This window comes from Primulina tabacum, chromosome 17 (assembly GCF_025594145.1).
Source record: "Primulina tabacum isolate GXHZ01 chromosome 17, ASM2559414v2, whole genome shotgun sequence".
NCBI lineage: Eukaryota > Viridiplantae > Streptophyta > Magnoliopsida > Lamiales > Gesneriaceae > Primulina > Primulina tabacum.
The window spans coordinates 32,503,302-32,519,840 of NC_134566.1; the positions used below are offsets into that span (position 1 = coordinate 32,503,302).

Sequence of the window (16,539 nt, forward strand, 5' to 3'; positions counted from 1 at the left end):
CTAGTCGAATCAATGCTCGAATTCATCTCAAAATATTTGAATATGTTCGCGAGCTACTTGAAAATAAAAGCTCGAAATATACTATTCACGAACAAAGTAATCTGGACTCTAATTTATGGAAAAAAATGTTTTTGAATTGGAACAACCCACTGGTGTTGATTTATAAAAAAAGATGTTTTCTAGATTAAAGAAGTTGTATGATAAAGAACGGTTGAACTTGCCAATTTAGTCGAGTAGTAGATAAAGTTATTTGAGGATCACCATTTGCACAAAATCCAGGAAAACCAACCAGCCTCGTGTTTCTTCTGCAACTTCAACCCACTGTGATCTTTGTGTGAGGAAATTCGTCGAGACAGCTTAGCTTCTCGAGGATTAGTTTCTCTTGCTTCGCGTCTGTAGCACTTCAAGTCAAGAATAAACTACCTCATACATAATGGCACTATTCAAATATTCAACGTTCAGTATTTGACATTCCTGGAGCTTTATATCTTGTGCGGTCCTTTTAAGAATCCATCTGGAAGGACAAAAGGATACATTCTTGATCAGGGTTTTCTGTGAAATTGGAGTGCAATGCATTCCCAGCATTATCCACAATAGCTGATGTAGTCATGGATGATTCAACGCATAAGATGGCAGTGATTGCATCCAGCCGAGTAACCTCATTTCTAAACATCAATCTCGCATGCGCTTCAACAAATTAACAAGTTAGAGAGATGGAACCACAGATTGGGAATAGAGATCTATTAGATTGAGTACGGTACCCTGAGCGAGTCGTATCAAACTTTCCAACATGCGAATAGTTGTCCTCGCTGTGATATTATTTCAGGTAAACAACCTCAACAAAATAGAAATGAAAATGTCTTGAAGTGTCCAGTTTAGCACATGCAAAACCTGCATTCTGAGTGGCTGATCTTCTTTGAAGTTGATAGTAGCTAGATATAACCTTTTCAGCCTCCTTAGTAAGGACTGGCCTAAAGTAACCCTTCACAAATTGTATGTACCTGGATATCAATTATGCTCCATTGTCATGTTATAATTCTTCCGTGTGTGAACAAATTTAAAACAGTGCTGCATCAAAGGAAATTGTTCATTTGAACCCCCCAAAACATCATAAAGATACAAGAAAGGCGTTCTTATTTTTATACCCAAGATGTTTTTTTTCATTACTAAGATGCAATCATATGAATTCAGCAATTGGATATGACCAATCAGCAAAAAGCACTAAATGTAAAGAAGTACGGTGAAAAAATAACATTGTTGATCCGATAGTATGAGCATGAGCGATACAGTAAATCAACATGTTAGCAGATGCATTTAAGATGTTTATGACATTTCGATGCTATATTCTAATGGAAGCACCAACACGGTCGATATCAGTGTGATCCTTAAAATGCTGATTGGTTTCGATAAATATTACCTCCTAAGCATGTTGAGAGGCCAAATCTCGGACAAGTTTTGGTCACAGTCACCTTTACTAGGTTCCGTATGCTGAGACAATGGAAGAGCATGCAAAGTTTAGATACGTCAAATTAATACTATGTTGAAGCATAGGTAAATTATCGACCACTGCATGAAAATGTTACCTCAGAAAGAATATGAGATGAAACAACTTCATCCCACTGTGGATTCTTCGTGTCTAAGAGGACTAAAACTATATCGAATCTGCTGAGCAATGGTCCAGAAAGGGTGGTGTTGACAGACAGAGCTAGCATGCGTTAAAGATTGAAATCTTGTGACTGGGAGGACAAAAGTACTTGAACAAACCATTATGTTTATCTGACTTCTATATTATCATATCAAGGGTTTACAGGAAGGATACATTGATCTGGATCATATTGTCCCTTTGGATTTGTTGCACCGAAAACAATTGTCTTCGTGCTGAGAGTTGTGACAAGACCAGCCTGGTAATTTAAATTCTCTGGCTTAGACATGTGTAGATTATAAAGCTAGTGAAGGTCTAAAATATTTTTCCCTCCCTTAAAGAGGCTAAATTTGAGAAACACTGAAACACTGAGGGACATAATGTTCCCTTGCTGCAATAATACCTACTTGAAAAAGAATTGTTTTAAAAAATATATCAAGATAAATAGAATAATAATTTTTTGATGTCACAAAAACATATTATCCAAGACCCATTTGCAGCAGCCTGGAGCTTAAAAAATACCTTGGCTACACTTATTGTTTGCTGCTCCATAGCTTCATGAATGGTTGCCCTATCATGTTCCCTCATACTAGCAAATAAGTGTTAGTGAGAACATCGAGTGTGATTCCCTTGTGAAACATAATACATTCAACAGAATGTGACAAATACTGCATAGATATTTAATCAAACCAAATAAAAAGAGAGGAAATTTGTTACATTGTCAACAGTGGAAATCGGTTTAAATGGAGATACTAACATTAAAATTGAAATTTCAGAAATGGCATTAGAAACTTTAAATCTAATTACTTGAAATTGTTGTTTTTCACATTTGTACTAATTACTAACATCAACAAATCTTTCCCAAGTTACGTGAAATCAATAGCATTTGGATCTATAAGAAGATAAATTTAAAATGAGAGGTTGTACCTATCAAATTCATCTATGCAACAAAGACCTCCATCTGCCAATACAAGGGCACCGGCTTCTAGCATCCATTCCCCTGAAAATAAGTTTTCAAATGTGCTTCAACAAAATTGTGTAAAGAAGAAAAATTACTAATTTATTGATATTCTCAAATTTTCCTAGTCTGCTTCCATACTGGTAAAAATCCCAAATAAAGCTCCAAGAGAAATTTAACAGAAGACATGCCCGTGGTACCTCCATCCTTGACAGCAGTGACAGTCAGTCCGGCACTGGTGCTTCCTAACCCGGTAGTGATAACAGATCGTTTGCTCAATTTAGCCGCAAACTTCAAGAACTGAGACTTTCCGGTGCCTAGTTGATCAAATGTATTAGACACACGGAAGTTTGCCAAAAAAAAAAAAAAACTTCTCTGAGACTATCCAAGCACAACTCCAAATTCAGGACTAACTGAGGCGCAACACAAGTTCTAAAGGACATCACAACTTTTGTTTCACACTAGAATGATGACCAAAAAGCTTGGAAGGCATGTTGGGTTTGCCCAAATGCATGTCATTTACTATAGTTCTAAATTTTACCAGGGTCGCCAACCAAAAGCAAATGAGACTCCCCTCTGACTTTAGTTCCAGAAGCATCCGCATGTTGAACCCCTCCAATAAGTGTAAGTGCAACTATATAAGAGAAAACATCATTGCTGACACTTTTTAAAAATGAGTTCTACTTAGTAGAGAAAGATGAATAAAGGTCATCTTAAATTGCCAAGGTCAAGTAAGTAAATATCTTTTCATTTTAAAATTTAACTCTCCTCCAACAATAACCATCAACAAGACAAACCTGCAAGCTTCACAGTGAAGAGTCCAAAAACTTGGGGACAGATGGCACGTAGGACTGCATTCCTACCTGAACCATTTAGAAATGGATAAAGAGAATGCAGTCAAAAAGAGACCTAGACAAAGCAATTAAAATTTCATTAAGTGTTTGAACTGATTCTATTTTTACTTGATCTTCATTGAGTATTACCTTTTAATGGAGTATCTCTGAAGTCTGACCAGAACTGCCTGAATCTTGCAATAACATCATCCGGGATATCAATATCTGACTTCAGCTCATTCATTCTCCTAGCAACGGACGTAAAAAATTTGAAAAGATTTCAGACCAAGGCAGATCCAACTCATAAGACAATGTGATAATAACGACTTACGGAAGGGCATAATTCTACAAAATATTGCATGTGTATCCTTCACCGATTACAATTCCAAAAGCTAGTAGCTAAATATGGGGAATCTAAATGGAAGGGCCAACAGGAAGATGTTAACAGTTCTATCAACATATTTATGATAAATGGGAAAACCAGAGGCATTGTTACATTACATAAGAAATGGAAATCAGGAAACCTAAAAAATCATCCACTTGACACTTAATATTCTTACAATTTGGCAGTAACTAATAACTTGGCTGCCAAAACTGCTCAGACCTACAACTCTTGAGTTTTGTATTCAAATTAGGACAGCTGCATCAAACTATTCCAAGAGGTCAAAGTTGGAAGCATAATTTGTACCTTAAGTTCAGTAAAAGAATGGCTTGAATCAAGAAGATAATACACGGTCATTAATATTAGCTTTGAATTCACGATGCATTGTGAGATAGTATGGGGAAATTGAGTTCATCTAAACAAGAACCATCAGACAGGATAGGCTTGTCAGTCATTCCTCTAACTATGGAAGCCACGTTAAACATCTTGTAAAATTTGAACCAAAAGATAATAGTAAAAAAGATGAGCCAAACAAGTTACCTCACATAATTAGCAATTAATACAGGATCCAGGTCACATCGCACATCTTTCACGTCTGATGACCATTTTGCTGTCAAAACTCCAGTAACAGTCACATTATCTGAGATGGAAAACAATATGTAATTATTCTACAATAAAATGTAGACCTCCAGTCAAATCATAGTTTTGAAATGACAAGCAGGAAAACATACATGTACTCAAATGTGAGTATTGTTGATTTGATAGAATCATAACTGATTTTATGGAATAAATTAGGATAATATTTTATTTGATTTAAATTAAGCTTAGTAAGAAAAGATATTCTCCCAACTTATTGGGGTTTTATTTAGAAATGATTTTGTGGTGTTTGCTATTTAAGTGTACTCTGCAATAGCCTTGGATATGAAAAAATAAACAGAATAAAGTTTTCTTTTATTCTTCTTGTCATGCTCTTATTTCTTCAAATATGATCCCATTTTTTTATGAAATGGCAATTTCCCATTTAGAATATGATCCCTCTTATAGTCCACCTCGATAGAGTCAATCATCATTAAGACTTTCAATCTCCGCAAGGTGATTTATCCGGCTATCATGTTTCTCTTCATTCTCCTTTTCTCTGTTTATATGCTGCAATGTTTTTCTTACCTTCTCTTTCAGGTACACGATCTAATTATTATTGCCACCATAAATCAAGCATACAGAAAGCCAATACCATCCAGAATACAAAAGCTACCAATCGTCTTAAACATAACATTCATATTACCACTCACAGCATCCATATCGGCTTATAACTTGCTGCATTTTTACATCCTTAAGGCCAAATCTACTTTCAATTATTTCTATTTTCTCCCATCCGCAAACCTTTCCAAACAGTTAAGGTTCTTCAATTTCTGCATGTGAACCTTTACTTTTCTTCCATGTGCTGCTACTTCAGACAAATACATATTTGTATAACGCACACATGTCGCACACTGTCAGAATTTTGAAACATATTTCCCCATAAATATCTCAGCCATGTACTGTCTACAGTGTTATCCCACTTCTGATTAATCTGGTGAAGATCAATGTGAGCGTATAGTATTTGTCTCACTTCTAACTCAAATGGATAAAACATAAACACGGGTTGTGCATGTATTTCTCAGTAAATACCAAGTTTCCTTTATTTAAAAGGATAGTACATGCAACTGGGTTGTTCATGTATTTCTCAATAAATAACAAATTGAAGCATAGTATAGTTAAATGCTACAATATATCCTAGGAGAAACAAAACTTAAGGAAGGAGTATTTGTCACAACCCATACCTCCAGCTTTAACTGTGTCAACAAGATCATTTTTCAGGATAATGGGTATTGTACGTGGGATGGCTCCAACGCCTAAAACCTGTGTGCTTTCTTGAATTTTAATTTCTTGATAATCATGACATGTCTTGTTATCTTCTACCGTCTGAAACCGTGAGCTTTCACAATTCTACATGGAACAAAATCATGATATTATGATATATTTAGATATCCAAACCAACATTGCCGGCGAACTCATATTCAATAAGAAGCAATCAAGTTGATCTAGGACGTTAGCGTTTCAAAGTAAGCTAAATCCCGACTCTAATTAGTTAAATCTCTCTCCCAAGCTTTAAGAGCTCAAATATTTCATCTTGCTAGCTCAGTCCAAGGAAGGTTATCACATAAAATTTCTCAACTTCTGATACACAAATCATATCATTACAAAGTAAAATAATGTAATTTTAAATAATCTCATAATGTTGCTACAAGACTCCTAGTAACTATTTAACTCTTGAAAGCATGAGGAGAACAGCTAAGCTCGAGCACCAACAGAGAACATTGATGAACACAGTCCAGCTTGGCATTTACAAATATTCAGATTTGTAATGATCCTTCTACTAGAGATTGATTCAGGGAAATAAATCAAAAGAAACAGAAGTAAGCCTGTAACATATAATACTATGTTCGATCAAGAAGGAAAACTGCAAAACACGAAGACATGACTTCTTTCAACCAATAGTAACCTCGCAAAAGCTAGCAGTTCTCCAGCTGCAGATAAAATACTGGATCTCTGCAGCTTTCTGAGCTAATGCATGTGTGAGGTGCAATTTGATGGTGTGTATGACGGACCTGGGAGGGGCAAAATGTCGGCCTGGGTATGGAATTTCTGGTTTCCACTTCTGGATAAACTTTGAATCTACAAGAGACCCCATTAAATTTAGTAACTATCCACTTGAGAATAATGCTTTCAAGAAATATTTTTCATCGATACAAATGAAGCCATTTGTAATTAATCTCTCATCGGTTCAGGCCAACCAGTTTGCCAAATTTAGGCCTCACGCAAAAGAAAACTAGTTGAGATGTACAGATTGATGGCAGAAACGTTTCAAGAGAGTCAGCAATTAATTTGATCTATTATAGTCTAAATAAATCAGGCATTGCGAAAGTATCGAAATCAGACCTTTGTTTACATACTCGACACTCAAAAATCTTCTCTCCTTCAATCATCTTGACTGCTCCGGACCTAATTACAGTGCCTTCAAGAGTAAGAAGAATCCCCTGGTGCTTAACTCTCACACGTCCAATACCAGGAAAAGTTTCTAGACAGCCAAGAAAGAAAATAAACGCATGAAAGATTAACATCTGGTGGAGATATTTTCAATATAAATTTATAACATGCTAAAAACAAAATCAGAAACTAACCAGGGTATTCTAGAGGAGAACCAGAGACATTGATACGAATATGTACAAAATCCTTAACACTCGCATTTTCCATTTTCTGGAAATCCTCGAAAACTACTCTCTACAGGTTTAAAATAACACATAAAGTAAAAATACAACATAAGTGGCATCCCATTATGTAAATATAATTTGTGTGCGTTACAACATCACAAGCCTAAAAAGTTTGAAAGCCGAGCATATAGGAGAAGTAAGCCAACTACAATTCTACCTTCGAATATTAATTTATGAGTGTTAGAACACCACTAGCTTTAAAAGCTCGAGTAAATAGGAAATAATAACTAGACAATATGAAAATGCTCGTCGATATCTCAAACTCTATGAATATGGGGCCTTTTTCAAAATATGAAGTCAAATATTCTAGTCTCCGCTATTGTTATCAGACAATGAAGAACCAACCAACAATAAATATCAAATATTAACTGACTGCAATTTCAGGAAACGACTGATACAGAGATATTAGATCAGTTGCTGCAAATATAACTAGGGGATGTTCGTCAATATCTCAAACTCTCAGCTCCGCAAACCAGTACAAAGATTTTCCGACATAAGACTGCGAATATACCTGAGCCCAGATAGCAGATTCATCGAAAAGGGCCAAGTATTTAGCGGGCTGCGAGAAAACGAGATGTGCTAGGGGTGGATTTTCATCCATCAACTCAGCATAACTGCCCAAAAGATAAATTAACTGATTGGTTCACAGATATCAACACTCATTAACCTGTTTGTGAAAGAAAAATAGATTTCTTCGCGCGGTAAAATTTTTACACTTGGTTGGCGATTTGCCAGTAGTTGGGAAGTTAATTTCTTGACCTCAAGTAACTTTATTCGTCCTTTATATAGGTAAGTACCGTAAATACGGGACATAGAACATAAATTCATTCTGAATGGAGATTTCCACACCCTCTGTTCCTTCGTGTTCTTAGTAGTAATAAAAAAATGATATTCGAGGGGTAAAATGAGTTGAGCTTAACTTACTCAACGTAGAGAGGGTAGTGAAGGCGGTGATCAAATGAGAGAATGATGGATTTCAGCTGGTCCAAGTGATGCTCGATCAAGAATCCCGCCATTTCTTTGCTGCGCTCACTTTCGTCTTCCATTTGTTCGCAGGTGGCAAAGGAATCGATGGAGTGAGTTCGGGGGGAAATGGTATTTGTTTATGAGAGTTTACGAGCCTATATTACATTAAAAATAAATAAATAAATACATGTCAATATAAAATATATTTTTTATGAGTCAAATTGGATTGCAAATTCATATCATAAAATTGATCTAGACACGATCTCAAAATAAATTTGTATTTATTTACATGATTTTAAATTCTAATATTATTTTTTTTAGATTTTTTTAAATTGATGACATTTTTTATTATTTATTTGGATGTTATTTTTTCACAACAATTATATATTTTTTAGAAATTAAAAATCTAATTAGAATAATGCATTTTTCTTTATGCACTTTTGTGGAATATAAATTAGCATGTAAAAAAATGTTTTGGATAATTATAATAAATAACAATGGTTTAGTTTTACAATAATTCCCCTAATATGTAATGGTTGGGATTGACTGATCAAATTGTGAGTTCTGAATATTAAAACTTTCACGCCAAGATTCATATGCGAATGGAAACTGTTTGATTTAGAGCAGTAACTTTTGAGTAGGTCTCTTGCGAGACGATCTCACGGATCTTTATACGTGAGACGGTCAACCCTACTAATATTTACGACAAAAAGTAATATTTTTTCATGTATGACCCAAATAAGATATCCATCTCACAAATACGATCCGTGAGACCGTCTCACACAAATTTTTGCCGTAACTTTTTGTAAGAGGGACGGATTTCTGACCACATTAAATGTGTAATTGAAAGCTTTGTGCAGTACAAGAACACTACCAACTAATTTTTTATTCCTGTATTTCACAAGAGCCTCTTTTTTATACATATCCGGGTGATTTTATTGAAACAGATCCTGCCGCTGCCAGTCAAACAAATAAGGAAGAAGTGCATTCTCGATCAGTGTTTGTTGGCAATTCGTTTTCATGTTTGTAGATATACTTTACAATACCAACTTTACTATAGTATTAGAATTAGTAACTCATTATGACAGGAGTTTTAAATTTTTCCTTTCGGTGTTTTACTTATAAAAAAGTATGATTGATTATTGCAGTTTATGGAATTACGTGATTGCAAATTGTTTCTTATGTTCCTGTCATCATAGAGATGTTGATATATATGCTTAGTGATCTGAAAGTTGGTCTCTAACTACAACCACTTCTGAGTTTGTTTGCATTGCACAATAATGTCTCACTCCTTATCTCTTAACCCGACAGCAGTTGTGTGACTGGATTTGTCCCATCTTTGTACACCTTACAGCCTGCTTCAGCTTTAACAGGGTTCAATACATAGTCCTTACTAGTTCTATTGTTGTTTTAGGTTGATTCCTCTTTCCCCTTCCTTTCTGGATGCTAAACCTATGGGTGAAAATTATTTTCTAGGTAGATTATGCATGTAGTCCATAGGAAGGTCAGCAGCATTTCCAATCTTGTGGGCATGTGAATAGAGTAACTGTTCGACTAACAAGTTTAGGCAACCGAAGGGATCTACATATACTGAGTTTCTTATATCAGAAGCAGTTGAACAAGCTCTACATCTTAATGAATCCGAACTTCATGGCCGACTGTTGAAAGTCAGGCCACGTCTTGCATTTGTTTGTTAGGCATTTTCAATCCATGGGCTCGTAAAGCAATATCGTTGAACACCAAACATTGTATTACTATCATTTCTTGATTGATATGTTATCCATTTTTGTTCTTGAAGTATTTTGATACTGTTTCAGGTATCAGCCAAGAGGACCAATGTTCCTGGCATGAAGCAATTCCACCCCGGACTTTCCAACCCTCACACAGGGTTTCAACCTAGGACACCATTCATTGCTGCTCCTCTTATGTTTATTCTCCTTACGGATATGGGTAGAGCCATTCTTTCTTGCATCTTTTACTCTGACATCTTAACTGTTTCTGTAATTTCCTCCAATTTTTTGCTTTTTGTTCTTTTGGCAAAACTATCGACGTATATTTTTGTTCAATCTCCTTACGGATATTGGTAGAGCCCTTACTTCTGAGCCTTACATGCTCAAAAGTCCATCCTCTAGGGATATGTTCTCGACCATCAGATGTTTTTCATTCTTTCTTCCCGTCTTAAAGAGATGAAGCTTTCGGTGATACTACTCATGTTGCTTAGTGTATGTTGTGAATTTGCTTTGAAATCTTCGACCTTTTTCCCCTCTGGTCTGCACACCTTCTATATAGCATACATCATGTGTGTTGCTTTGAAATCTTGACCATTTTCGAAGCCGGATCAACCGTGGATATGTATACTAACTAAACAATCAAGTCTTTGATCGACTGAAAACTGTACAACTTTTATTATCACTGAATAATGAAAACCCCACCACGAATTTGTTTTTGACAAAAACTTACGTGAGACGGTCTCACGAGTCGTATTTTGTAAGACGGATCTCTTATTTGGGTCATCCATGAAAAAATTATTACTTTTTATGCTAAGATAATTACTTCTTATTGTGAATCTCGATAGGGTTGGCACGTCTCACATATACAAATTCGTGAGCCCGTCTAACAAGACACGTATTCTTTGTTTTTTGTACTTGTTTCGAAAATAGTGAAAATAATTTTTATTGGTTGAGACGTTCATATTTGAATTGAAAGTTGCTCAAATAATTGGGCGTATTTTAAATTTTGAACTCCAAACATCACTATCCAAACTTTGGATTTCCATGCGAATTATTTATTCACACCGCCAATTATTGGTATATAATCCATATGAAAACAATACATGCATTTTTTAAAAATAGATTGAATATTTATCAGATAATTAACTGCTGTCCACACTAAGCAATAATATATAAGTAGATTTCTTGTGAGACGGTTTCACGGATCTTTATCTGTGGAACGAGTCAACACTAACGATATTCACAATAAAAAGTAATACTCTTAGCATAAAAAGTAATATCTTTTCATATATGACCCAAATAAAAAAATCCGTCTCATAAATACGACCCATGAACCCGTCTCACACAAATTTCTGTCATTAGAGAACTTTTTAGAAATCAATAGCATGGATAAATAAGTAAATAGAATCGGCCTCGTAAGCGATAAGGGAGAATCTCACCCACCAAAGGACGACAAAATGGTCTCCCGAGGACCCAACACTGCTTGCCTTTTAAAAGTACTTCCTCCGGACCAATATTTAAATATTCACAGAGAAAATATCAGACCCCTAACCAGATGAGTCGATACAACGAAAAATTTAAGAGAGCCTTTGGTCTAGCTCGTCGGAAGGGTCTTTTGCGTGACGACCCGAAAGAGGTGAAATTCACGTGACCATCCCTTTGATCGGAGTTTATATAATTGTGTGTGTGTGATGTGATTTTATTTAAAAATATATAATAAAATAACAAACATGTAAAACTATATTCATAAATACAGAACATATCCGCGTAAATAACAAATCACTCTATTTTCTATGGTATTTCATTTTCTTAACATTCTCTTGGTAACAAAAATACAAAATTTTCACACAAAATATACGACAAATCTGGTACTGTCCCAGTTCATCAAACCAACGTGGAGCATCTCGACGTCTTAGGGTCCCACATCGCCGGCAACAAGTACCTCCTACCCTTCACCCCATGCGCGTTATAGCTGGCCCCGCTTGTTTTATCCGTCAACACAGTGCCTGCGTATCCCGGGTACGCGCCAGAACCGAATAACCCTGTGCAAGCAGTTACCGCTTCCAGCGGCGCGGTGGGCGGGCCCTGGAAATACCCGTTATTGAATGGGTTCGTGACCGTGCCCGCCAATACTGTGGCCAGGTTAATAACCATCCCATCAGCTCCGATGTCCCCGTTCGGTGCCACGAGCGGCGGCGTTTGAGGGCCGTACACCGGCTGGTGGAACGGCCACGCGCAGTACCCCGGGCACTGTGTGGCCGAGTTACCCACCCAAGCGTACGCGAACCGGGTCGCGCCACGTGTCGACCCGTGGGTTCCGCACCTGCTCATGCAGAAGCCTTCGACGGTTACGTCCGCCGCCGTGAGAACCACGTTCACCACTCCGTTACCATACCCACCTCTGGCAGCTAAGTTGACGATCTGTGAATTCGTAAGGGACTTTCCCAGAGGATAGTTCTCCTCGAGGATCTGCTTCCCGACGACTACGGTGTTGTCACCACCGTTCTTGTACTTCTCCGTCGTCTTCCACCAAGAAGAAACGGACGGCTGAACAGCGGTCGAGGCATCGAGGGATTGAAGAAAATCGACGATAATCGATCGTGGGACAGGCGAGAATTTCCCATACCAAACGAGATTAACAGTTACAATACCTTTCAGCAAAGGCCCCTTATGATATTGCAACACAAGCGGCGCCTCCTGTACCAGCGCCGCCATGGAATAGGATGCCAAAACAAAGAAAAACAACACGGCGTAGACGCCAATGGCAAAGCTGTAATTGGAAGCCATACTTAATTTTCTTCCCGAAACAATCTTGTTCTTGATTGGAAAAACGAGTAGGTATTTATACCTGGAAAGCCAGGAGTGTTACAGAGGGGGGACAGCTGTAAGGTGTGGGACGTCAATTTATGATCTGCCACGTGGATATATTTGATTGGCTTTAGTGGGTTGTTGCCAGGATGGGAGATGAGGTAGCGAGTCAACGGTGGTGATCTAATTAATGGCGGGTTTTGACCTCCGTCGCCTATCGTGTGCGTGTTGTGTATTGTATCCTATGTCTTTTGAGCAGGTCTTTTATGAGATAGTCTCACGAATCTTTATATGTGAGACAGATCAATTCTACCGATATTCACAATAAAAAGTAATACTCTTATCATAAAAATTAATATTTTTTCATGGATGACCCAAATAAATATCCGTCTTACAAAATACGATTCGTAAGATCGTCTCACACAAGTTTTTGTCATGTTTTTATACGTTTGATAGTCTATTTTTTGAAATTATTTATTTTTAGTTTTATGCATTTTTATAATTAATTAATTTTGAAAATTTATTTTCCCGAGTTAACTAAAATTTCAAAATACAAAATTGGTTATTTTTTTAATAAAAAAATTGGGCATGAAAATAATTAAACTAAAAATACTAAATTGGTGAACCTAATACTGATGAACAAGGACAAAGCCTCTCTTTGGTTGGTAATGAAACCCCCCCCCCCCCCCCCCCCAAGGCAAAGCTAGAGGCTTGTTGCGTACCTCGAGGCAATTTTGAAGTGGTCCCCACCAAATATTATTAATTTTGTTTAAATTAGATTCATTGTTACCTTTCGTAGGAAGCCAGTGATCTACATTAAATTTATATTTATATTTATATGTAACGAGTTCAGTGATGTTGAATTTTATCACTATTGAAATATATTTTTTGGGTATAATTTTTATTTATTTTAGATTTCTATGGGAGTAAAGATGGTTTATGATTTTGAGATAGAGATTAATAAATATTCTGAGAAGTAAAATGAAAATAAAATCATTTCTTTAGTTTTTTTTTAGCAATAAATCGTATTTATTGTACAAATAAATTGATTTGATTCGTGAGGTGGAAAAAAAGCCCAAATTCCGGATTCGGCCGAGACTCGTAACCGATTTTGTTGTATAAAGACTTTGAATTTGGGGATATTTTAATTTTGTAAAAATCTGTGTGAGACGGTCTCACGATTTTTATTTTTTGATATGAAAAGATATTACTTTTTATGCTAAGAGTATTACTTTTTATTGTGAATATCAGTAGGATTGACCCGTCTCACAGATAAAGATTCGTGATACCATCTCACAAGAGATTTACACTTTTAATTTTAAACGTTCAATAATTTGAGGTGAATCATTTATATTTAAGAAATTTATAGGTACACTATTATAGTACATGATCTGTTGCTCTCCATAAATACATTATTTTTAATTAAAAAAGTAATTTTCAGGCTAATTAAATTGCATAGAAATTAAGTATGAAATTTATTTATTGGAAAACAATATACGTATCGTTTATAGTAAAAAGTTTGGGTATCTACTTTTCTCTGCAAATAATTGCCTCCACCTAGACGTGTTAATGCTATGTTTAGGCATGTAAAACTACCAAGAGGGACAAATTTGTGTTTTAAATATATTTCTAATCAAGGGTGTGGACCATTCAATCAAGATTAACATGATAATTATATTGCAATTTGCATTTTGTTTTAGCATAATGTAGATGGTTGGATTGAATCATACATATTATTTAATATTAAAACCCGCACAAAAAAAAAAAACAGAAGGAAAATATCATCCAATTGTTAGTTGTTCTATATCGATTGATAAAATCCATAAGAGTTGTATATATTGATTTGGACAATCATCATTCGTTGAGTTAGTTTTTGGAATTGAATTAGATCTAAGTCTTAATATTAAAACCAAGGAAGAAGCGATCTTATATGTGCGGTTTACAAGTTTAAGGTGATTAAACTTATTTAAAATAGTTTATAAGCTTTTATATATTATAAGTTTTTTAGGAACATATAAGTTGTGAGATCTTATTTCAAAAATAAGTTGTTAAAGTGTTTGGATGAACTTATTTTAAACAACATAAAGATGATGTCGATATTATAAGATTTTTATTGTAAAAATTATCAAAAAAAGTATAATATTATGAGTTAATATGAGTAGTTATATATATGTGTGTATCTGTGTGAAAATAATGCTATACTTTTAATATTTAAAAAATAAAACTTATTTTATATTTAGAAAAATTGATGTCTTTGGTAAAAAATATTTAACATTATTTGTAATGTGTGTAAGTAAAATATTGATTAAAAAATTATAATTAATAATTTACTCAATAAAATTTCAGTATTTTTGTTTTTTATATCCTAATAAAAAGATGAAACTTAACCTTGTTAGAAATCGGTAGCCACTTGCTTTGTTTAATCGCCACAGTATCATTCGAATGCGACACGATTTGTGTCGGCCTAGTTTGACCAAATCAATTCACCCAATCAAAAATAAAAATTATTTGCAGAATATCACATAAAGCCGATCTCAAAGCTATGTTATTGGCCAATATCGAATCATGTAAAAATATTAATCCCCATGTTTTTATTATGAAAAAAAGAGTAGGTCTCTTGTGAGACGATATCACGAATCTTTATATGTGAGACGAGTCAACCCTACTGATATTCACAATAAAAAGTAATACTTTTAGCATAAAAATAATATTTTTTCATGAATGATCTAAATAAGATATTCGTCTCACAAAATATGATCCGTGAGATCGTCTCACACAAGTTTTTACTTTTAAAAAAAGATAACAAATATCAATAATCGAATACATGAATATCAATTAACCTTATTTATAGTTTTTCCTAGATTTAAGTTAAAAGTCTTAAAAATCACAAAACATTGATTTTTTTAAAAAAATAAAAATAAAGATTTTTATATATGTTTAATTTTTTAAAAAAAAATTGGATACTTTTAAATAAGAAAATATCCCAACTTTATTATACATATCCTTTTCACGAAAGAATCTAATATCGCCCCTCCTGGAAAATGTGAACATCAAAGTCATAGTTTGTGTCTTTTTATCTTGGGAGACAGCTGTGGGAGAGAGTGTAGAGATGGGAACAGTCAAATGTGTTTGAATGTTGATTATTTTTATTTTGTATGTATTCAAAATTTCTATTTGTCATCAGTGTATGAACGTCGATTGATTTGATTTTCCTACGGATTTGGGGTCCCATAGGAAAAATCCGAAACGGAGATGGGAATCCCCGATTTTTTTGGATTTGGATACGGATTCGGGCGGATATGTGATTATTATCATCATCCTCGAACTCGCCCCAAAAATAATATCAATAATAAAATAATAGTATTATTAGTATCAATAATATAATAATAATAATATTTTTTAAATATTAATATAATATTACCACTGATAATAATAATAGATAATAATAAGTTTTGGCTTGAGAAAATCTTTGAATCCGTCGTTGTCTTGTCATATTCATATTTTTGAAACGGGGAGGAGGACGGAAATGGGAAGTTGATCCCCGAAGTTTCGGGTTTGCAGATTCTTCGAACCCAAAAAAGTGGATATCAGGACGGGTATGAGGGTTGGGATGGAATTCGGGGACGGGGATGGCAACCTCGCCCCCGCCCCGTCTCGTCTCATTGCCATTTCTAGAATAAAATTATATATTTTTGGTTTTCATTATGAATTTTTATATTTATTGGAGAATTAGATATTTATATCATACACAAATATCATATTATAATCTATTTTTTCAATTTTGAATTATTCTGAGTACATTTTGGATATTTACTAAATTTTGAATTTCATCAATTAGGGGCGAAGATTGTACTATTGGGCCAACCCATCAAGTGTGAATCTTTATTTTTAAAAAAGAAGAAAGGGCCT

At 35.0% G+C, this 16,539-nt stretch overlaps 2 protein-coding genes across 4 annotated transcripts; both read right to left on the reverse strand.

Annotated features, from left to right (window-relative positions):
* Positions 1 to 21: 21 nt before the first annotated feature.
* LOC142531546 (putative DNA helicase MCM9) lies at positions 22 to 8,223 on the reverse strand. Of its 3 annotated transcripts, none has more exons than XM_075637719.1 (20): positions 8,051 to 8,223; positions 7,638 to 7,740; positions 7,037 to 7,136; positions 6,795 to 6,933; positions 6,464 to 6,530; positions 5,636 to 5,801; positions 4,356 to 4,455; positions 3,584 to 3,681; positions 3,398 to 3,463; positions 3,142 to 3,234; positions 2,801 to 2,917; positions 2,570 to 2,642; positions 2,165 to 2,231; positions 1,820 to 1,901; positions 1,584 to 1,705; positions 1,418 to 1,488; positions 892 to 1,001; positions 762 to 809; positions 535 to 687; positions 22 to 393 (listed from the first exon to the last, which is right to left on the reverse strand). In XM_075637719.1, the coding sequence occupies exons 1-20, from the start codon at positions 8,170 to 8,172 to the stop codon at positions 314 to 316; spliced, it is 1,977 nt and encodes a 658-aa protein (XP_075493834.1). In that variant the 5' UTR covers positions 8,173 to 8,223; the 3' UTR covers positions 22 to 313. The 3 variants fall into 3 exon arrangements, with proteins under 3 accessions (XP_075493834.1, XP_075493833.1, XP_075493835.1); XM_075637718.1 differs by having other exon boundaries at positions 883 to 1,001; XM_075637720.1 differs by lacking the exon at positions 7,638 to 7,740 and having other exon boundaries at positions 883 to 1,001; positions 2,792 to 2,917; positions 8,051 to 8,177.
* Positions 8,224 to 11,553: 3,330 nt separating this feature from the next.
* Positions 11,554 to 12,650, reverse strand: LOC142531192 (protein EXORDIUM-like 2). The gene has a single exon (XM_075637263.1). It carries the CDS (start codon positions 12,607 to 12,609, stop codon positions 11,707 to 11,709), a length of 903 nt encoding a protein of 300 aa, XP_075493378.1. The 5' UTR covers positions 12,610 to 12,650; the 3' UTR covers positions 11,554 to 11,706.
* Positions 12,651 to 16,539: the final 3,889 nt, after the last annotated feature.